Source organism: Arvicanthis niloticus, chromosome 20 (assembly GCF_011762505.2).
Source record: "Arvicanthis niloticus isolate mArvNil1 chromosome 20, mArvNil1.pat.X, whole genome shotgun sequence".
Classification (NCBI taxonomy): domain Eukaryota; kingdom Metazoa; phylum Chordata; class Mammalia; order Rodentia; family Muridae; genus Arvicanthis; species Arvicanthis niloticus.
In genome coordinates this window covers 27,205,346-27,228,363 of record NC_047677.1, presented here as the reverse complement: position 1 = coordinate 27,228,363, position 23,018 = coordinate 27,205,346, and the positions used below count along the sequence as shown (strand labels likewise).

At 49.9% G+C, this 23,018-nt stretch overlaps 2 protein-coding genes across 9 annotated transcripts in view; one reads left to right on the top strand and one right to left on the bottom strand.

Annotated features, from left to right (window-relative positions):
* Macroh2a2 (macroH2A.2 histone) overlaps nucleotides 1-822 on the top strand; it is a 46,085-nt gene extending 45,263 nt beyond the window's left edge. Inside the window, exon 9 of the mRNA XM_034524182.2 lies at nucleotides 39-822. Coding sequence (XP_034380073.1) covers nucleotides 39-204 — 166 coding nt within the window. The 3' untranslated portion in view covers nucleotides 205-822. The remainder of the gene's footprint in view (nucleotides 1-38) is intronic.
* Aifm2 (AIF family member 2) lies at nucleotides 237-21,933 on the bottom strand. Of its 8 annotated transcripts, XM_034524180.2 has the most exons (10): nucleotides 21,841-21,933; nucleotides 12,298-12,496; nucleotides 11,857-11,972; nucleotides 10,796-10,915; nucleotides 10,336-10,428; nucleotides 7,028-7,136; nucleotides 5,274-5,426; nucleotides 4,003-4,203; nucleotides 3,045-3,220; nucleotides 834-1,101 (listed from the first exon to the last, which is right to left on the bottom strand). In XM_034524180.2, the coding sequence occupies exons 2-9, from the start codon at nucleotides 12,473-12,475 to the stop codon at nucleotides 3,069-3,071; spliced, it is 1,122 nt and encodes a 373-aa protein (XP_034380071.1). In that variant the 5' UTR covers nucleotides 12,476-12,496; nucleotides 21,841-21,933; the 3' UTR covers nucleotides 834-1,101; nucleotides 3,045-3,068. The 8 variants fall into 8 exon arrangements, with proteins under 8 accessions (XP_076773064.1, XP_034380071.1, XP_076773068.1 ...); XM_076916949.1 differs by lacking the exons at nucleotides 834-1,101; nucleotides 21,841-21,933 and adding an exon at nucleotides 237-472 and having other exon boundaries at nucleotides 4,003-4,236; XM_076916953.1 differs by having other exon boundaries at nucleotides 834-3,220.
* Nucleotides 21,934-23,018: the final 1,085 nt, after the last annotated feature.

Genomic DNA, 23,018 nt, shown 5'->3' with positions numbered 1-23,018 from the left:
ACCAAAGTGACCCGGGCTCTTCTTTTCCTTGGACATAGAAACTGCTTTCCCAAACAGACGGCCGCCCAGGTGACCCTCAAGGCCATTTCTGCCCACTTCGACGACTCGAGCTCGTCCTCGCTGAAGAACGTGTACTTCCTGCTCTTCGACAGTGAGAGCATCGGCATCTACGTGCAGGAGATGGCCAAACTGGACACCAAGTAGCTCTCTCCGGCCAGGAAGGAGGCGGATCAGTGTGACGTCACAAGAGTGGGGGTTTTATTTTTTAAAAGGATTGCAGAAGGGTGATGGGGCATGGGAGCAGAGCGGGTGGCTGAGAGGGTGAGCGGAGGCGGCTGGAACAGGTCCTGCCTGCCCGGGGAAGGGGCCCAGTGCATTTTATATTCTCTTTACAAAGGGCCTCTCTTCCACAATTAACCAGGTCTCCACCAGGGGTTTCTTTCCGTGTGTTTTTCTTCCTGTTGTTTTAGAACTTTTTTTAAAACAAACAAACATAAAAATAGACCTTGTTTAGATTTATAGCCTTGACTTTTACACACTCTCACACACACACACACAAAATCCGTTCAAAGTTCCTACATGTTTGGTTCCTCCTTTTTCTAAGTGAAAAGGACGTGACTGTCTAACCTAGGTATACTGGCTGTCTCCCTCAGTGGAGAGAAGATGAGAAAAACATCATGGGGTGCTTTTCTGTTATACGGTCCCCTCCCTGACGCCTAAAATATTTGTAACTATGCCTAAAAGGGTTTTGCTTCGGGATTTTTGTTTGTTCGTTTTTTTGTTTTTTTAAAGAAAAAGAAAAATGAGAAGAAAAAAATAAAAGATCCAGTGTCTTTCTTATAACAGCCCTTTATTGCAATATTCTCCTCCTCTTTGGAAAACTGTGTCCCCACAGATAGATTCAGACAGTGTGTGGTAAAGAAATAACACAAGGCCTGCCACTGAAGAGTCCCGGCATGCTCTGTAAAACTCCTGGCCAGACAGCAGCATGGCAGGCTTCCTTCGGGTAGTTAATCCTGCCCCCAGAGAGGGTGAGCTTGCTGACTGGCATCCACAGACAGCGGAGCCCCGGGGACAAAGCTGCCAGCAGGTGGTCAGTCTCTAGGAGAGAGAGTCAAGTCTCAACTCCAGTCTGGAACAGACATTGGTCAGAGCCCAAATGGGGATGGGCTGGAAGCACCGGAGAGGCTGGTATCTCAAGGACTCTTGCCACACATAACCAGAGGCCAAGGCCCAAAGCAAGCAGGAGGAGGCAGGGTGGGGAGAGTCATGCCTGGATAACTGGAATGGACTCCAGTCTCTTCTGCTCTAGACATTCAACTTTAGGCCATGCACAAGTGGCTATTCTCAGATAGAGAAGTCCTTCATATACTTCTTATATCTTAGCAAGCCATAGCAGACATGGCGACCAATGAGGGCCTAAGTGACAGGAACTGGCCAGCATAGCTCCCCACCCCCGTCCCCCAACAGCAGCCTGTTGGTAACCCGGAAATCTCTAGGAATCATCCAGAGATGCCCCTCTGGTCCCTGGAGATCAAGCGGCCAGTACCCTCCCTCAGTCACAGGTCTCCTTCCTGGGATCCCTGTAGCCAGCCAGGCTTCAGTCTCAACCTCTCCAAACTTATAAACCTCACCCTGTGAGGACGGTGTTTGAGTGACTATCCCCAGGGCCGAGCAACCACCATCCTGGGCAGTTCAGCGCTCCCCCTTTTAAAAGGATTCTCCCAGCTGGCCTTGCTGACTGTTTTGTCTGATTGCGGACTGGTGAGGAGGATCCGGAGACTCATCTGTGTAACTAGCGGCTCCCTCCCACCTGTGGTTCACAACTCTGCTTTAATGACACTGCATCTGGCCTCAAGGAGGGGCATGGGCATAGAGTCTAGGGAAGGCCAGGGAGAGAGGGGCTTCATCTGTACTGCCTCAGATCTATGAGGCTCTCCTCCCGGCTGGTTGAAGCTTTCCAGTTTGGCCTGTCCTGGGAGAAGCCAATAAGGAAGCCCAATAAACTTACTGGCTTCCGAAAGTTTAATAGAACCCTGCCTCAGTTTGTCATTGAGACCTTAGGAGAAGGGGCAGGTGGGGTTTATATTCCCCACCCCACCCCACTCCTTCCAAAAAGATTTCATCAACAGATGGGTGAGCTAGAGAGGAATTTTGTCTGACTCTTGATAAATGTACCTCTGACACACAGTCAGCTGAATACGGAGATAAAGGCTCATAAAGGTTAAAGATGGTCCCAAGAAGCTGGGCAGTGGTGGCGCACGCCTTTGATCCCAGCACTTGGGAGGCAGAGGCAGACGGATTTCTGAGTTCGAGGCCAGCCTGGTCTACAGAGTGAGTTCTAGGACAGCCAGGGCTATACAAAAACAAAATGAAACAAAGACAGTCCCAAGGTACTAGAAAAGACTGAGGCAGGAGCATTACTTGAGCTCAGGAGTTCGAGGCCAATCTGAATAATGTAGGTAGACACTGTAGGGGTTGTGTGAGTATTGGTAGGGAGGGAGGGGGGCAGAGAGAGAGAGAGAGCACGCAGAATGCAGATGCTAACCATAGTTAGGGAGAGTAAAATGAGGCCCCAATTAATAACCTACTTGCTGTGTGATACACAAGCTTCCCCACCCCAGCACCCTTCCTTGGTTTTGTGCTCCAGGCTATATTTACTATACTACAGATGCCGTGCCAGCTGGAGGAGCCCAGCTCTGCCCAACAAGAGCTCTGAACTGTTCTCCCAAAGCCTGATGCCTTCATGAGGACAGACAGACAGAAGCCTACAGTACTGGATGCTCCCTCTGCCTCCCCGAGACCCTTAAGCTAGCACAGCTGCAGGCAGAACCTCCAAACCAGGAACGAATCTTCTAGGCTAATTTTTTTTTTTTAATGCCTCCCCTCCCCTTTACTCTCTGTCTCTCATTTCTGGCTTTACCCCAAATTGTATTTCCAGCCAGCACATGACTGACACCATGATCCAGACAAAGAGCTCTGCCCTTGGCACCTGTCAGAAGGGTGTCCTTTGTCAAGCAGTCTGTCACCCCTCCGAGTGGTACCTCAACTCCCACGCAGCTTCCCTGTCACGGTGGAGACTGCCGCATGGTTTTCCAGCTTGTGGAAATGAAAAGGTCTCTGCTCTTGGCCAGCCGCACCATGAGGCGGCCTACGTAGAAGCCACTGATCTGGCCCACACCATCATTTCTGCCCATTGACAGGAGGAATGTCAGTGCACCTGGGAGGCAGACACACAAAGCAAGAGGATGCGTGAAGGATGCAGGCCTGATGCTTGAGACTCCAGCAGGCAGCCATGCGTAATACCCTTTAGGAAAGCAAGTCCTGTGTGTGTGCATGCGTGCGTGGATGTGTGTGCATGCACACGCGTGTGTGGGTGCTTGTGTGTGTATACAGCAACCATACATACATACCCTTTAAGAAAGCAAATCACATGTCTGGTGTGTGTGTGTGTGGACAACCATGCATACTCTTTAAGAAAGCAAGTCAGGTGTGTGTGTGTGTGTGTGTGAGAGAGAGAGAGAGAGAGAGAGAGAGAGAGAGAGAGAGAGAGAGAGAGAGAGAGAGTACAGCAACCATGCATACCTTTTAAGAAAGCAAATCAGATGTTTGGTGTATGTGTTTGTGTAGTGCAGACTAGGGGACAACCTGGGCTGTCATTCTTCAGATGACATTTTTTTTTTACTGACCACAAGGGCCAAGTCTTTTGTCTTTTTCCTAACATGTGTTCTAGGCATCAAACTTGGGTCCTCCCTGTGAGTACTTCACCGACTGAGCCATCTCCCCAGCCTCTTTTGTTAGCAATGCTACCAGTGAGACCTGGGGCTTGAGTGTACCAGGCAAGAATTCTACCACCGAGCTGTAGCCAACGGAAGGTTTGGTTTTAAAGAGACTTTGTGCCAAGGCCTGAAGTCCAGTGGTCACTCACCCTACAGCTCCCAAAGCCTTCTGCATGTCTAACCCCAAACTTCAGCAACTGTAAGGTACCCACCCTTTCCTCACCTGGCTTGTAGGGTTTGAGGGGCCTCTGCTTCATGGAGTTGACAATGTTGGCCACGGCAATGTTGGCGTGCAGGCCAGCATGGTAGGCCATCTTGGGCTCCTTGATATCGGCACAGTCACCAATGGCGTAAATATTGCTGTATCCTTCCACCTGGAGGAACTCGTTCACTCTCAGAGCCCCATTGCTGGCCAGCTTACTTTCTGCTGGACAAGATGATGCCATGTTTAAGTCGCCTCCGGAATAGAAGGATGAATGCAGGGTTATGGGTCTAGTCACTTCAGAAATATATGATAAGAAGCAACACCCCCACCTGATGTCATCCAGCCTGAAGTCCCCACCCAAGACCCTGCCTGCTGATGCAAGCCTAACCCACAAGAACAGAGGCAGAGCACTGGAAAACCCCTCATACAAAACAGAGAGAGCTCTGCAAGTCCCGTGGCTTCCCAAGTCTTTAACTGCCTTTGGAACATCCATTGGAATTTTAGAATACACACAGTCCTTTCCTAAATGACAAACAGCTTCCCTTAAAGGGATTGAAAAGAACATATCTTTGGAAATACAGTAGAATAATGAGATGTTAAACCCTGGGTTTTCTGCCCACTGCCCCTGTGAACTAGCTTCCTTCTGGATTGAAAACTAACTTCCTGTTGGATCTGGCAGAGAGTGACAGGGAAGGATGCCTGACAGTGAATGACAGGTACCTGGAGATGCAGAGAAACTATGGAGCTTGGCCCTGAGTCTTACTCTCCTATGTAGATGCTTAAACATGCATCAGTCCACTGTCTTAACTACTGAACTTTAAGAGATGAGGCCATATTAAGGTCCTGACTCCTCTAAATGGAGGTTTGGAATGAAGTGGCCCAATGCTTGGATCTGGATTTGGAGAGAACAGGGTACTTGTGGATGGAGAAATGTCTGACCTGGGACTTCCTGGACTTCCTCAATGAAAGCAACAGGAAGAGAGGCCATTCTCACCTGTCTAAAGAGAGGCCATTCTCACCTGTCTAAAGAGAGGCCATTCTCACCTGTCTAAAGCCTGTCCCCACCTCTCCCCACTAGGAGGAAGCACTCATCTTGGGGGTACTGGCCTCCAAGCTGGGGGTGGAGGGGCAGCTGGGCTTGGCTCACCTGAATTTAAAGTTCAAGGTCTAATGAACTTCTAGGATAAAAGGAGAAGACGTGGGGTGCTGGTTCAGGTGGCAAGGACTATGGGGTGTCTGCAAATGCCAGGGCAGCTTAGGGAGCAACTAGCGCCGGGCCACTCACTCACCGAACGCACTGCGGTAGGCAGAATTGTTGATCTTGATCCCGTTGCACACAATCACCAGGTTGGTGGCCACCTCCGTGCCCTTGTCTGTCTCCACCTTGATGTACTCCCGATACTCATTCCGAGGCAGTTCCTCCAGGTTGCTCACCCGCTCACCTGTGGAGGATTTCATGACAGGAAGTTGGCAGAAGCCAGCACACACCACGGTAGACCAAGGGAAAAACGCATACTCCCTCATGACACTCTCCCTCCATCCACTCTCCCGAGCAGCAGGATCTGGACATCTGTCCCCAAGGGATCTACCTGGAGGAAAATTCCAGGAAGCTTCGAGAGGGAAGCGAAACCAAGCTTTCCAAGTTCTAGGAAACACCACTCAACAGAAGGCCCCTTCCCTCTCGGAATGTCAGCTTGCCCATCCTAAGCAGAAGGCCTCTCAGTACAACATACACCAGAGAGCAGAGAAAGGACTCGGTAGGGGGCTTGAAGAACATGCAGAAAGCCCTGTGTCTATATCCAGCACCACATAAACTAAACACAGAGTGCATGCCAGTACTCTGGAAATGGAGGCAGGAGGATTAGACGCTCAAAGGTCTCCTTGGCTACACAGTTTAAGGCCATAAGGCCAGCCTGGTCTACACGAGATATTCTTTCTCAAAATTAAATATACATATATATGGAGGGGCTGGAGAGAGGGCTTAATGGTTAAGAACACTGGTACTCTTCAGGGGATCCAGATTTGATTCCCACCATCCAAACAGAAGCTAAAAACCATCTGTAACTCCAGTTCAAGGGAATCTGATACCTTCCTCTGGCCTCCATAGGCACCAGGAACAGACAAAACATCCACACACATTTAAAAAATTACTAAAGGATGGATGGATGCATGGATGGATGGGTGGATGGATGGATGGATGCATGGATGCGTGGATGGATGGATGGATGGATGGGTGGATGGATGGATGGATGGATGGCAGGCAAATGGCAGAGAAAGTGAGGAAACCTGTCTGAAAGTAAAGTGCTCCCAGTCCTCCGTGACCAGTTACCAACGGAGGCTGTGATAGCTGAGAGGGGTTTCCACAGCAACCACCTCACAGCCTTCAGAGAGGACATGAAGGTGCCATCCAGGTGCCATCCCACTCCAAACGCTGGGAAGTTCTGTCTCTTCCTGCTCTGGACATAAAGGAAGGGTGGTGGTGGTGCACACCTCTAGTCCCAGCACTCAAGAGGGCAGAGGCAGGCGGATCTCTGAGTTTGAGGCCAGCCTGATCTATAGAGTGAGTACCAGGACAGCCAGGGCTACACAGAGAAGCCCTGTCTCAAAGGAGGGAAGGAAGGGAGGGAGGGAGGGAGGGAGGGAGGGAGGGAGGGAGGGAGGGAGGAAGGAAGGAAGGAAGGAAGGAAGGAAGGAAGGCAGGCAGGCAGGCAGGCAGGCAGGCAGGCAGGCAGGCACAGGCAATGCCTTAGATTACAAGTCTGTTCCCTCTTACACAGAGACGTCAAAAATGAAATTGTGGGCCGATGCTTTAGAAGAACAGAACTCACTCAGTAAATAGCATCCACCTGCCCCTGTCCTAGGTAACAGCGGGGAACTGCTGCACCCCGTGGACACAGCTCAAGAAAGCTCTGATGCTTGAGATGCCTGCGTGGATGTACTGCCCCTACCGGCGGCCATGGCTGGGGCTCTGGGCAGTGCAGCAGCAGCTGGAGAAGGGGGCTGGGGTGGGAGCGCTGGGCAGGAGGGGCTAAGTCTCACGTACTCAGCAGCAGCTGCACACCCTTCCGGAGGAGGATCTCCTTTACTTCCTGCTGCACACAGGGCAGGAGCTCCTTGTCGGCCAGGGGAACTCTGGAGTGGATAAGAGTGACCTGGGACCAAGAAAAAAAAAACCACAGGGCTTCAGAGGGAAGCCTCTGAGTCCCCTCTTTTACTTCCCATGTAATACTGAGGAGAATGAGCGTCAGCTAGGAACTCTGAAGGGTTCAGGTCCCCAGCCCACCTCAGTACCCATTACTCAGTGCCCCTAAACCAGAGGACCAGCCACATGTCCCCGCACAAACCCACACCTCACCTAAGGCAAAGGGACAGTTCCTTCATGATATACAAGTGTATAATCACTATATAAGCTGCTGTCATTGCAATGTGAATACCAAGCTGACAGGAACACTAACCAAGTTCTGTCTATTTATTTGTTTGCTTGCTTATCTTATTTATTTATTTATTTAGGTTTTTCAAGACAGGGTTTCTCTGTGTAGCCCTGGCTGTCCTGAAGCTCTGTAGATCAGGCTGGCCTCAAACTCAGAGATCTGCCTGCCTCTGCCTCCCGAGCGCTGGGATTAAAGGTTTGTGCCACTATGCTTGGCTGTAAATAAAAATATGATAAAGAAGTTAACTCGTCTACACGCCAACCCCACAACAATGGGTGGCTCGTCCATGCCTACCAATGCAACACAGATCTTCTACCAAGTTAGCTGAAATGTACTACTTCAGTCTTTACCCCTGAGGCACGCACGGCAAGAACAAACCCGTCTGTCCCTGGCTGCTGACACAGGGCCGTTAATCCCTACTGGTGCTGGGAACGCCATGTGTTCTGATATTTGGCTGCAATTCTCAACCCAGGGCTTCTGAGCTCTTTGTGACTCTCTGAATGATAAAACTGCTGAATGCCTTGGAACTTCCCGAGTGACAGGCTCATCCTTCATTCTGATGAGACAACAGCCTCAGATGCAAACCACAATGGGATGGGAGCTTCCAGTCCCTACCCTAGTCCCCCAGGAGGCAGAAGGGAGCTAGAGCTGGGAGTTCCACAGTCCATCATGGCTCTACAATGAAGCCTTCAAAAATACCCTGCAGGGCTTAGAGAGCCCCTACATGCATGACTGTGGCCAGGTGGCACACCCCAACTTCAGGGAGAAAGAAGCCCCTGTGCTTGGGACCTCTTTATCTGGCTGTTCATTTATGTTCTTAAAGGCTTACTTTATTAATTTTTAGTTACGTGTATAGGTGTCTGGTTGTGGCTATGTGCACCTGAGTGCAGTGCCTGCTGAGTCCAGAAGAGGGCATCAGATCCCCTGGAGCTGGAGTGACTGGCCATATGAGCCTCAGATGTGGGTGCTGAGAACCAAACCTGGGTCCTCTGCAAAAGCAATGTGAGCTCTTAACCACTGAGTCATCTCACCAGCCCCATCTGTGTCCTTTAAAACATCCTTTGTGGTAGGTAAGTCAGCAGTGCTAAGTGTGGTAGTTTGAATAAAAAATGACCCCATAGACTCAGGGACTCACACTATTAGGAGGTATTGTGGCATTGTTGGAGGAAGTGTGTCACTGGGGGTGGGTCTTGAAGTTTCAGAAACACAAGGCAAGCCAAGTGTGTCTCACTGTCTCAGACTGCAGATCCAAATGCAGACCTCTCAGCTCCTCCCCCAGCGCCATGTCTGCCTGCACACTGCCATGCTTCCCGCCATGATGATAATGGACTAAACCTCTGAACTGTAAGCCAGCCTCAGTTAAATGTTTTCCTTTTTAAGACTTGTCGTGGTCATGTCTGGAAAGGCTCAGTGGATGGCTCGGTGGTTAAGAGCATTTGCTGTTCTTATAGAGGACCTGGGTTTGATTCCCCCACAACCCACGTGGCAGCTCACAACTGTCTGTTACTCCAGTTCTAGGGAATCCTAGGCCTGCCTCTGGATTCCACATGTACTGCATTCTCATGGTGCACAGACATACATGTAGGCAAAGCACCCATACACATAAAATACTAATAAATAAATCTCTTAAAACAAAAGTTGTTATGGTCATATGTCTCTTCACAGTAATAACACCCTAAGACGGTAAGCAGGCTGCATCTCTGGGGTCTGTAAGACACTCTGGCCACTATAAACACTATAAACACTATAAACGATGGGATAACCCATCGGTGTTACTACAACCGGTCACTGTTGGGAGAGACCCTCCCTTCTCACCAGAGAAGCACTGAGAACAAGCAGCAGACGGCGTGTCCCCTACACAACACTCATGAATCAAAATGAATACTTTAACTACATCCATCAGTCACCATAATTTCCAACCATTTGTCAGAGAGTAAGCATATAATTCAATTACTCCAGATTGATTTTCCTTTTCCAAGCCAACCATCTCTCCTGAGGGAGGAGAGTGCTGTCCGTGGGCTCTGTGTGGCTCGAAAAGGCTGACCCACATGAGCCAAGGCTGACCCACATAAGCCAAGGCTGATCCACATGAAGTACCAGGAGGCCTGGCCTGCAGAACCCATTACTACAATTGTCATTTAACCCTTGCCATTCAAGAAGCTTAGACCCTTCTCTCTCTAAGATGCCAGCTTGGTTCCTATCTCTCCACCATTAAGAGTCAAGGCAAGCTGTTGCTATCCTTCTATAGGTAAAGAAACTGAGAATTAGTCCTACCCTGACTACCCTGGTGTGGGCAGCTCTCCCAGTGCCCTGAGCATGGACCTCCACATGGCTGTCCAGGGCGAGGGCTGTCAATCAAACACACCAAGAAGCCTCACAGCAAAAAGAGGTGATCAAAGAACATCCAGGTGTCATCCTAAAGGAGACGTGGGAGGTTGGGTTTATGAGACATCTCCCTGGCCCTCTACTCCCCACACTTGGGGCTCTCCACAGCCAAGAGTCTAAGCAGGAGGCTCTCCCTCACTGTGTGGGGAAATTGCTCATGGAATTACTTTTTGTACAAGATGGAAAACATACCCTGCTTACACAAGCAGAGCCAGTCTCCCGGGGCCTGAGCAAAGTCCTGGTGCTGCTGGAGTGGCAAGATGGCTGGTTGGGTAAAGGTGCTTGCCCCCAAGCCTGACTACGTGAGTTCGATCCCCAGGGTACACAAGGTGGAAGGAGAAAACCCCGACTCCAGCAGGTTATCCTCTGACTGCCATACTCACACAATGGCACTTGTGCATGTACACACATACACTCACACACTACTAAATAAACAAACATATATAATACATAGGGCTTTTTATTCTCTCCAAAGAAAGAAAGCAAGCAAAGCAGCTGCCTGCTGAGAGTTTATAGCCAAGGGGTCTATCCTCACCTCCTTCTCAGGATATTCGGTTTTAATCTCTGCTGCCATCTCTACTCCTGCAGAGCCGCCTCCCACCACCACGATGAACTGTGAGCGCTGGATCTGCAGAAGAAGGGACCGTGAAACACCCACACACCTCTATGGCCAAAGAAGGGCTGAACTCTCTCCATATTTGGGCTCCAGATGGATCCTCAAAGGATCACTGGGGAAACTGGTCGCATGGAGCCACACAGAGCAGGTGGGATGGGAGACATGCCTATACAAAGGGGTAGCAGGTGAGACAAACTGGTGACATTCCAGCACATCACATATAGGAATTCTGGGAAAATCTCCCTGTAGCAACCGTGCTTCCTCCAAGGCTGTTTATCCAGCAGCGATGTCCTCCCACGGTCTCCCGACCTGAGCCCTGGCTGTAGCCCACTGCACTCTGGCCCACCCACCCTGTCTCCCATCCATCAGTATGACACACCTGCTTCACCATGTCCTCATAGGCCTGGATGGCTGCCTGCTGACAGGACACCTCGTTAAACTTGCCAGGGAAGGGCCCAGTGCTGCCTGTGGCCAGAATAAGATGTGAGAAGGGTAAGGCCTGTCGGGGATAAGAAAAAAGAAATGTGAGAATAAGCCAGGAAGGAGTGACTGGGCCTCTGCCTCCAACCTCAGGACACTGGTGGTCATGAAGCATTGCAGAGACAAGGCTCTGGGCAGCCCTGTTAGAGGACAAGAAAATACCACACTGATGGGGGTTGCATAAGGTACCAGAAGCTAAGAAACATCTAAGGAAACATGAGGTGGATAGGTAGCCAGCATGGGATGAGAGAACCCCCTCCACAGCAGGGTGCCTGGGGAGGGGGTTCAATAAGCAGAAATTACACCTCCAATTGGAATCTTCTGGACTTTTTTTTTTAAGATTTACGTATTTATTTTATGCATATGAGTACACTGTAGCTGTCTTCAGACACACCAGAAGAAGGCATCGGATCCCATTACAGATGGTTGTGAACCACCATGTGGTTGCTGGAAATTGAACTCAGGATCTCTGGAAGAACAGTCGGTGCTCTTAACCACTGAGCCGTCTCTCCAGCCCTGGACTTTTGTTTTTGAGGCAGGGTCTTGTGTAGCCCAGGCTGTGTAGCTAAGGATGCGACCTTGACTGTCTAACCTCCTGCCTCCACCTCCCATGTAACATGGAGTTACACGGCATGCACTGTGCTCCATACTGAGGACCACACCCAGGGCTTCATGCATGCTACGCAAGAACTCTGCCTATGGAGCCCCATCCCAGCTCCTCTCGGACAGTTAGAACCTTCCCTCTATCATGCCACAGGGGAGACATCAGCACTTATGTAAAGGTTCAGGACAGTGCCTGCTGGCACATAGGAAAGACTCAGGCAGCCCCAGCCACCATCTTCTTGTGTCAACATGACGAAGAGTGTGCTTTCAAGTGGCGAGCAGGGCTCAGAGCCCACGGATAACTCCTCTTGGACCCTGAGAGGACCCAGTCCCACCAGAGCGACCACACACACTCACCTCGCCACCCTGAAGCAACACCATCCGGTTCTTCAAGTCTATGCCAATCACTTTGCCCTGGCGGAAGTTGTCCTTGAAGGTCACTGAGTAAGAAATGAATGTCTTTTTGGCGAACCCTGGGAATGGGCATGGAAGATGTCACGGAGTAGAACAGGGTTGAAGCTTTCCCCAGCCATAAACCCACAAGGGTGCCCTTGGCCACAGCTAGCCTGATGGGTATACCCAGGAGTCCACTCTGTCCTGAAATGCCCCTCTGGTCCTCAGAAGAACCCAAGCTTTCTCTAAAGCCTCTTTATAGGAGACGCTTAAGACCGGTAGCTTGAGCTTCTCAGGGATGAATCCAAAGCATGGAGGAACTTGCCCTAATATACAGAAAATGGCCCCAGCCCTGACATCATATCCCATAACAGACAAGACCATGTTCACAAAGAAGCAACTCACCGCTCTCCACGGAGGCCCGGAGGGCAGCCACGTTGTGGTGGAAGGAGTCCTTCATGTCCACCAGCATGAAGGGGACATTCAGTGCCTGCAGCTGGCTGGCGGCTGCTATCCCTCCAAAGCCCCCACCCACGATCACCACGTGCACAGCTCCTGTATCCACGGAGACCTGGGACCCCATCTTGATCTTAGCACTTCTGGGCTGGGAGAAAATACTACATCAGATTCAGGGGAACAGAAAGGAAGGGGTGTCCATGGCAAGAGACAGGTGTCAGCAGGAGTTTTCCTCAGAGCTAACCAATTTGTCTAGTCTAGCTAGGACAGGATCCCCTGTCTCTCTGCCCTTTTAGGGATGGAATTACAGGTGGGCTACCACGCTCAGTTGGCATTTTATTGGGTGCCAAGGATCCAAATTCAGTGACCACAATGGCGTGGCAATTGCTTTAACCACTGTGCTGTCTCCCCAGCCCCACAAAATTTACAAAATTCCAATTCCATGGACACAGAATTAAATTAAATTAAATTAAATAAGAATAGGGAACGGTCTGCTCTCACCCCATCAAAAACACCGGCTCCCTTCTCTGGAGGCATCCTGACCCACCCCCACAGCTGTTCTATGCAACCATGGTCATGACCATCAAACTGTTCTTCAATTTGTCTTTCCTAAATATACAGCATCAGAGATTTCCGAAGAGGAAGCAATGTCCACTCAACATACACATACCGAGTACACTCTTGCTGTGGATCATGGGGTCAGACAGACAGGCATGACCCCTAGCCTCAGAAGCAGAGCTCAGAGGAGCAAGATGACAGAACAAGTGTGTAAGACCAATGACCTAAGTGTTTGATCCCCAGAACGCCGTGGAAGGAGAACATTAGTCCCCAAAAGTTGTCCTCTGACAATGCGTGCTCCTCCCCAACAATATCATACACATACAGTAGTAATTACTAAATAAATCTTCTCTTAAAAAGATAGTAATTATTAAATAAATCTTCTCTTAAAAAGCAGAGTTTAGAACATCAAAGAACCACATAGCAAAAAGCACACAGGAAGCTGGGCAGGTAGGTGAACAAGAAATAGTAGCTTTAGAGGCAGGTAGATTTCTAACTTCGAGGCCAGCCTGGTCTACAGAGTGAGTTCCAGGACAGCCAAGGGCTACACAGAGAAACCCTGTCTCGAAAAACCAAAAAAAGAAAAAAGAAAGAAATAGTAGCTTTGCCTGTGGGAAACCAAAGAAGCCACATCTCACAGAAAACAAATCTTTTAACTTTCATGTTACAAACACTGGGATGACACTGTGCTGGGAGCCTGGGTCACCAGCGTGAGCCCCAGATTAAAGAGAGCCATTGACGGCCTATGCCAAGCATCTTGAAACATAGGATGCTACTATGGCTTACTGTGTTCCTCAAAAAGCACACATTGGAAATGTAATATCCGATATGACAGCGTAGAGTTGACCCTCATGGGAGGTGTTTAGGTCACGAAAGTCCCACCTATGAATAGATTTTTGCTAACTATAAAAGATGCTGAGGGGCCAGTGAGATGGCTTAGCTGGTAAAGGTGCCTGCTGCCAAGCCTGCCAACATGAGTTCAATCCCCTGCTCTCTCACAATGAAAATCAACTTTTGAAAGTTGTCCTCCACACATCCACCCTAACAAGTGCACATATGCACACATATGCACACACACACACACACACACCTACACCTTCACACATGTGCACACACACAATAAATAACATGAAAATGTAATTTTTAAGAATCAGACCTGGAGGGTTCAAGTTTAGCAACTTGTTCTTTCTTGCCTTCCCCACAGGAAGATGCAGCAGGAAGGCTCGTGGCTGAGGCTGACACCTTATCTTTGGACTTCTAGCCTTTAGAGCCACGAGCCAGCTGGGTGTGGTAATGCACACCTTTGATCCTAGCATTCAGAAGGCAGAGGCAAGCATAGCTCTGAGTTCAAGGAAAGCCTGGTCTAGAAAGTGAGTTCCAGGACAGCCAGGACTGTTAACTAGAGAAATCCTGTCTTGAAAAGACAAAAAAAAATAAATAAATAAATAAATAAATAAAATAAAACCAAACCAAACCACTGAACCATGAGCCCATAAGTGTTCTGCTCATCATGAATGAGGGGCATTTTGTAACAATGCCACAAAGAGACTAAGATTGTGTGGCATGAGCCAAGGACAGTAAGGTATAGGGGAGGAGCCTGCAGTGGGGCAGGTCACTCTAAAGCAGCAACCCCCTCCCCCACACACACACCCAGGGACAGCTGGACAGCTAGGGGATATGATTTAAGACATAGAAGTGGGGAGAAAGGGCTGCTGGGAAAAACCCAGTGACTATCTGAAGTGAGGACCAGGGGTTAGAAAAACACTAGCTATCAGGTAGACGGTGCTGAGGGGAGAACAAACCTGGGGGAGGTTTTTGAGGAGAGACAAGAGAGCAAGCATCTGAGGAGTGTCTACAATGGGTGTGGCCCAAGCTTGAGGCTCACCCCTGGACTGAGGCGGGCTACCCAGTTCCAGCCAACTGAGAAGAAACCTTAGTTGAACCCTCAACTAAGGGTGCTCAAATTCCATACCCTTTGGCCCAGAGCCGGATGTTGAGTCATCTCAGGCAGAGGAAAGCAGCAGTCTGGGGCACTAAACACAGAACTGCTGAGCCCAGAGGGAAACACAGGCTCAAGTTGCCTGGGCTCCCACCCAGTACCTCCATGATGTGGTCACAGCCATGTCAGTATCCTGGAGTCTGCGCCTATGAGAGACTGGGATTTGTCTCCAGCACAAATAAACCCCAGAGACAAACATGCCAAGTGGCCTTGAGACAGCCTGAGGGGTTGCCAGTGTAGAAGGAGCCACCCACCCATGTAAGGGCCACATCCCTGGAGCTGAGGTCTAGACAGCCGGGAAAGGGTGGCTGGGTGGTACTGTCTCAGACCAGAGGACATCAGACTTCCTCCAACCTGGGCCAAGTCACAGGAAGGGACTCTAGAGACAGAAATGCTAAAGAAAGGCCCAGCTACTCTGTGGGCTTCAGGGCAGGACACCGTTTGGAGGACATAAGAAAGGAGTGACTTGTGCACAGTGGTCCATGCCTACAATCCCTGCACCTGGGAAGCAGAGGGAGGGAGATCAGAAGTTCAAGGTCATCTTCATATATATAGCAAGTTCAGAGTTGTCTGGGATGCCTAAAGGCTACTTTAAAAAAAAATCCCAGCACTTGGAAGGCAGAGGCAGGCAGACCTCCGAGTTCGAGTTCAAGACCAGCCTGGTTTACAGATTCAGCTAGGCACTACTCAGAGAAACCCCAGCTTAACAAAAACCAAACCAAACAAAACAAACCAGAAGTCTTGGGAGGCAGCTCAGCACTCGAAGTGCCTTCAGTGCAAGCATGATAGCCTGAGTTCTAGCCACGTCACCTGCATTAAAAACCAGTGCTGTAGTGTGCACTTGGTGGGGTGGGAGTGGAGGGCTCCTGGAGCTCACTGGCCAGCCAGCCTAGTGGAACAGGTGAGCCCCAGGTCCAAGTGAGACACCCTGTCTCAACCACAATGTGGATACCTCCTAAGAAATGACACCCAATAACCTTTGGCCTCCAAGTGAACATGCGTACATACACATACAAAAAGAAAGAGAAATGGACTCCTAGCTGAGCCTTGAAGGACAAGCTCAAACCTCTGAACAGCTTTTCGAGGGAGTATGTCCCAGCCCATCTGGAACTGTCTCAGAAGGCACTGTGTCACGACAGGGCCACCCACTGTCTGATCATGTGTGTGGCTAGACGGAGCCCCACTCTTCTCTGAGCTTTGCTTTGCTCTTTTTAAAATTAATTGATCTTATGTGTATGAGTACTTGCCTGCATGTGTGTCTGTGCACCACGTCATGCTTGGTGCCTGGAAGGCCAGAAGGGGATGTGGGATCCCGTGGAACTGGAGTTATATAGATGGTTGTGAGCTGTGGGTTCTGGGAGTGGAACCCAAGTTCAGCCAAGAACAGCCATTGCTCTTAATCACCGAACCATCAATTGAACCCCCTTAGTTTGTCTGTTTTAATCAGAAGCTCTAAGGGTCAGGTCAGCATGAGCATGCATGAGATAGCCTTATATACACAGGGTTGATTCTAAGACAAAGAAACCCCTGGGACTGTTCCCCAAATCTTCCCGCCCATGCAGGATAGCTCATGATTAGAACGCCTCGTGCTGTTTACACTTGGTGCTGGGGGTGCATCATGGGACTGAAGGGGACTTGAGGTTATTTCTCATTGGCTAAGTAGCCTCTAAGACACCAAGGCTTCAGCATCCCACCCATCTGACAGATTAGGAGACTAAGTCCCTAACAAGACTGAGACCAGATCAAAACCCCCAGGAGGCAAATGCTCCCTCTCCTCCTTTAACTCCTCAGAGGACTGCCCAGAGCTAATTCTTAGTATTCAGCAGGCTGAATATGCCAACCAAATAGAAGGCAAATATTTGGGAGGACATGGGTACTGAGCCAGACGCATAAATGGACACCAATAGTTTAGCAGGGCCTGGAAGCATGGAAGTTCATAAGGTGGTCCATGGTGAGGTATCTTCCACTTGCTTCCTTCTGTGTGGGCTCAGTCCTGCCATAAGCCAGCAGTCAGTTGTAAGGTCAGAAGTGGGTAGTTCAAGACACATGTGGCAAAACTGTGGGTAAAGCAGGTGACAGGCCAGCACAGACATTACTAAGAGCCCATCACGACAGATTGGCCAACAAACCTGCCCTTGTGTCTCCTGAGAACGCCTTCTCTGGGAGGGGCGTACCAGCATCTACTGAGCTGGCCAAAGGAAGGAACTGAGCAAGCCCCAGATGCCTCCGCTCCTTCCTCAGCACCTAGCTACTCCCCCAAAATGCAACCCTTTGCTATGCTCACCTGAACCAGAACAGCCAAACCGCTGTTCTGGGTCTCTCAGCCTTGAGAGCCTCAGAGCAAAATGCCAAGAAAAAGGAGGCTGTGTCCTCTCTCCTCCACTGACCTCCGCCACCCTCACTCTGGGGATAAAAAGGCCAGCAACTCTCCAGAACATTTCAGCTCCTTGCCCAACACTTGGACACACTCATTGTCCTTGGCTTTTCTCTGTCCATTCTTGGCTGCCTCTCTCCGGAACAGGAGTGGGGAGTGGGGGGCGGGGGGGAGGGGGAATGGGACAGGCTCCTCTTTGCTGGGCCATGACCTACTTGGCCAGCCACCTAAAAACCACAGTCTTGGGCTGCAGAACCTCCCCCTCCAGCTGCAGACCCCAAATGTACGCCTGGAATGAATGACTGTAGACTTGTGTCTTCTTACATGCCAGTCAGGCTGGGCCAGCTGCAATCCCTGGAAGACTCCATTAACGCACAGAAACCTCCATCGGTGGGAGACTAAAAAAGAAACTGCCACACACTCATATAACCTATTCTCTGTGGCCTGGCTGACCTGGAACTTGCTTGATAGACCAGACTGGCCTTGAACTCACAGGGATCTGCCTGTCTCTGCCTCTGAAGCCTTGGGATTAAAGGCCTGTGCCACCAAGCTTGGCCCTGACCTGTTCCGTTTTAAAGGGTGAATAACATGTTTCCATGAAAGGCTTATCCATGGGAAAGTCAAGCAACAGAATCATTGCCTGTAGAGCCTTACGCCCTGTTCCAGCAGTAAGACACAACACCTAGGTGTGTGCACACGTGTGATTGCTGCAATGTTTGGCATTCTCTGTCTTTGCCCTGCAGCTTTGCAAATTCATAGGTGTGAGCCACAGAAGAACGCTCAACCTTTTTCAGACCTGGCCCATTATGACATGAATAGTGGGCTAAGGAGGAGTTTCTATTTCCACTCTTGGCTCTCTCTTGTTTGGTTTGCTAAACAAGTACGTGTTGTTTCTGCAAAGATAAAATGAGCTTCAAAAGTGAGATAGGCTTTTGGAGATGGCTCAGTTGGTAAGGAGTCTGCTGCACAAGCATGAGGACCTGAGTTCGTATCCCGAGAACCCACTTAAAAGCTCTGCACTGTAACTCCAGCACTGGGTAAGCAGAGACAAGGCCAACCCCCAAGGTGACTGCTCAAAGGGCCTAGCCAAACAAATGAGATTCTGGATGAGAGGAAGCCTGTCTCATTAAAAAAATGGGGGGTTCATGGAGGCACAGGTCTGTAGTCCTAGCACTCTGGAGGCAGAAGTAGGCAGATCTCTATGAGTTCAAGGCCAGTCTGGCCTAAATAGAGAGTTCTAGACTAGTTAGGGCCACAACGCTTAAAAATAAAATAAAATAGATAAGTATTTACCAATGTTAACTTCAGTTCTATGTACACACACACATACACACACACACACACATTGGACAGGGAAGCTACATGTGATGGTACATCATACCTGTAATCCCAGAATTTAGGAGAAGCAGAGGCAGAAAGATCAACATAAGTTCAAGGCTAGCCTTAACTAAATAGTGAATTTCAGGATGATGGAGTAAAACCCTATCTCAAAAAGGAAAATAATGAGAGAACTCTATTACTGTATGGTTTCTTTTTTAACCTTTTATTTATTACTTATGTGTATGGGTGTTTTGACCACATGTATGTCTGTGCAGCACATACATGCAGCGCCTGCAGGCCAGATCCCCTGGAAATGGAGTTATAGGCAGTTGTTAGCTGCCACGTGGGCACTGGGAATCGAACCAGGGTCCTCTGGAAGAACAACCAGTATTCTTAACCACTAGGCCATCTTTCCAGCCCCATGATTTCTTTAATCAAATATAATTCACGTACACAAGTTATCATTTAAAGTGTAATTTGGCAGGTGTCACTATACTTTCCACATTGCACAGCTAACAATCCAGAAAACTTTCATCAGGGTTTGATGGGGACATGCCTGTAAACCCAGCACTCGGGGGACACTGAGGTAGGATAGAGAGTTCAAGGCCAGCCTGGAATGTGTGGAAGAACCTGTCTCAGAGAAATCTTTTGGTGACTACTCATGTCTCTTGCCTCTATAGGTTTCCCACATGTTTTATGCAAGTGGAATTACACAGCACACGACCTCTCGTGTCTGGTTCCTTTCTTTGACTTGTATGGTGTCAGTGTTCCCTCTTCACATGGCTAAATAACACCATCATATGACCAAACCAAATTCCTGTGCGTTGCCCAACACTTTAGCTTTCGCTTCACAGACGTTGTGAACAGTGCCTCTGGGGATGGACATCTGTGCGCAAGGTTTTATGTGGACATGCTTCCAAGTTTAGTTTAAGGCTATGGGCAGAGCTGTTGAGTCATGATGACCCTAGATTTAACTCCCAGCACAGAGAACCTCAGCTATAACTACTGGGTTCAGAAATATTAGTAAAGCCCTGGTCCTCAACTTTCCGTTGTTGTTGTTGTTTGTTTGTTTGTTTGTTTTTCAAGACAAGGTTTCTCCGTGTAGCCCTGGCTGTCCTGGAACTCACTCTGTAGACCAGGCTGGCCTTGAACTCAGAAATCCACCTGCCTCTGCCTCCCAAGTGCTGGGATTAAAGGCGTGCACCATCACTGCCCTGTGGTCCTCAACTTTCCTAATGCAACGTTTTAACACAGTTCCTCTTGTTGTAGGGACCCTCAACCATACATAACATTATTTTCATTGCTACTTCATAACTGAAGTTTTGCTGTATATATGTATAAAATGTATATATGTGTTTTCCTATGAACCTGTCATTCCGACCCCCAAAGTAGTGGAGACCCACAGGTTGAGAACCCACTAGCTGAAAAGAACTTTTGAGTGCTAGGTGAGCTGTCGGTGGAGTGTTTACCTAGAATGTACAAAGTCCTGGGTTCGAGACCGAGTAAAACAGGTGTGGTGATGACGAGTGTAATGCCAGCACTAACGAGGTAGAGGCAGGAAAATCAGAAGTTCAAGGCCAGCCTTGGATCTATAGTAAGTTTGAAACTGCCAAGGACTACATGAGGCCCCGTCCCGTCCCCCTGCCCATCCCAGGCAAAAAAAAAAAACTAATTCCTAAGTAATTTACCATTGCCCCATCTCCCAAAACCTATACACACATAGACAACGTGGTTCACACTTGACCTTGCCTATCAGCTGTTGTCTCTGCCAGACACACAGCCTGATCCCAGGGTAAAGAGACCTTCAGGAATCTACTGGAACACGTTTCTGCCATAGCTCTTCAGAGGTCAAGCTTCAGACAACACACAGGGACCCCGGGCACCCAGGCTAAAGCGAGGCCACTCTGCAGTCTACTCCCCCAAAAATCATAAGTACACCGCACAGTCTTTGGAGTCATCCTGACTTCTCACAAAAGGAAGATTTCAACATTGACACACAGGGTAGCCATGTCTCCATAGTGGCCTCCAAACACAAGAGGCTACTGAAGTGTGACTCAACAGGCTGTGACATCCTTCCCCCCTTCCACTGGGGAAGGCAGATGATGGCTCCCCTCTTTGGACACCAAGGCTGACAGTGAGTAGTACACTCTAGGGCCAGCTGCTGAGGAATGCACCCCTAAATGTACCCTTGAAGAACACCGCGTGCTAAAAGGGACTGGATGAACAAAGAGAAGGAAGGAAAAGAAGAGCTCACTTCGGCATAGACACTCCTGTACTCAAACTCTCCCCGAGTAACCTGCCCATCCCTGGCCACTGAAGACCTGCCTCTCCCTCCAGACAAGGCCCACTGGCTGTACAGTACTTGATAGGCCCTGTTCTGTCACTCATGGACAAAGAGTCCTGGGAAGAGCTGCCCTCCTAGTGAACAGGAGGGACTTGTGTCAGTGCTGACAGGCAGTCCCTTGAGGACCTCCTCTAAGCGTGTGCCTGAACACTTGGGAGTGTGTTGGCAGGACACAGGCTCCTGTTAGAAGCTGATGCTAACCTTGGAGTATAGGTGCTGGGTGGGGAAATCTGGACGTTTCTTCCCAAACTACACCTGTCCTCCCCTGGGTGCCTCAGCTCTTAGGACAGTTGAGCACTCCCACACCCCCCTTAAATCCCAGGTCCAAGTCATCTTAGTGGGCTATGGGGATGTGCTGAGTGTCTCGGGAAGAACAGGGTGCGTGGGGGTGGGGGGAGGGGGATGGAGAAAGAAAGAGGGAAAGTGGGAAAGGGGGAGAGAGAGGTAGAGAGAGAGAGGGAGAGAGAGAGAGAGGGAGGGAGGAGGGGTTCAGTCATTTCAGTCAGTCATGGCTGGTCTTGTTTTGACAGAACCCCTACAGGGAGGCGGAGTGAAGCAGGCCTCCAATGCACTGAATCAATGAGCCCCTACTCTCTTTCCCTGAAACCCCTAAGGGTCTTCCGCTGCACTCAGACCTCAGACCTTCTGCCTGAGCCCCTCCCAAGATCAAGGCCACGCCTGACACGCTCCCCCTGAGCGACTTGCTCGCCCCCCACCCCCACCCCGGACGGACCCCAAGTTCCCAGACAGACTTGGCGGTGATTTAGGGGCAGTGACTCTCGAGGAACCCGGTCCCCCGGGTCGGCGTTGGGTATCCTAGGCAACGCCCCTCCTAATTCCGCGGGCCCTGTCATGCCCCACGTCGCGCGCGGGAACAAGGGCCCCAGGCGACCTCACCTGTAGCGGTCAGCGCGTCTTCCGGCCCGGAGGCCTCGGGTTGGGGCGTGCCCATCACTGTCCCCGGCTCGCAGCCCCGCCCAGAGCCCGCCCAGAGCCCCGCCCCGAGTCCCGCCCCTCCAGCTGCCCGGGAACTGACCTTGACCAGCCGCTCCCTACTTGGACACAACGTCAGCGTCAGCGCAGCCTACCTAGCCTTTCAGCTGGCCAAGATTCTGCGCCCTAGTTATGCCTGGGTTTCTGAGGGACACTCGTAGGTCCTCCCTTCCAGGCCCCCCAACACACACACACACACACACACACACACACACACACACACACACACACACGTGCATATATACACGGCCTGAATGCCTACTGTATGCCCAGTCCTGAGTCCTGCACTGGGGCTTTAAAATGGAGAGAACAGGTTTACGTTTTGGTTATGTGATAGCCTGGGGAAAGAAGGGGTTAAACACAAAACTCTGTTGTTTGCCTATCCTCAAAGCCCTGGATTTGTTCATGAAAGCAGAGCATGGAGGTAGGTGCCTTAGGAAGTGGAGGCAGGAGGGTTAGAAATTCAAGATCATCCTTGGCTACTGAGGCCACTTTGGGCTTCTTGAGATCCTGTCTAAAAATGAAGCCATCAAACCACATCTCTGTTGAATTCAAGGCCAGCCCGCTCCACATGGCGAGTTCCAGGACATCCAGGGCTACACGGAGAAACCCTGTCTCGAAAAAACCTACAAAAACAAAACAACAACAAAAAACAAACAAAACATCACCACAAACATCTCTTGTCACCTACTGAGGTAAGGAAGCTTAGAGACCAAAAAAGTGTTCAGACCTCTCTCCCATACTGAAGTCAGCCCTGAGCAAAGGAGGGAAGAGAGCATGCGCAAAGCCACAGAAGGATGCCAGAGATATAAAAGCCAGAGTGTTCTAAGCTACACAGGGAAAAGACAGGCCACCTGTTGCAAAGCAGATATCGTCCCCTACCCTAGGAGCAGTAGGCAAGTGTCTGTGAGATCACTTACAAGCCTGAGCAGGGTGTACTAGCTCAGTCTTGTACCCACAGCCACTGGGGAGGCTGAGACAGGAGGTTCACAAGTTCAAGGATACCCTGGACTACAGAGGGGGACCCTGTCTCAAACATAGAGACAGTAGATAGCATTTCTTTATTTGGTTGGTTGCTTTAT

Bases quoted from the DNA above. Each gene is read 5' to 3' on its own strand.
- Aifm2 (XM_076916954.1), bottom strand. From the start codon at position 12,475: ATGGGGTCCCAGGTCTCCGTGGATACAGGAGCTGTGCACGTGGTGATC. The intron at 11,973-12,297 runs GTGAGTTGCTTC...GCCCATTCCCAG, and splicing joins CCGGGCCTCCGTGGAGAGCG to GGTTCGCCAAAAAGACATTC. The intron at 10,916-11,856 runs GTGAGTGTGTGT...TATCCCCGACAG, and splicing joins TGTTGCTTCAGGGTGGCGAG to GCCTTACCCTTCTCACATCT.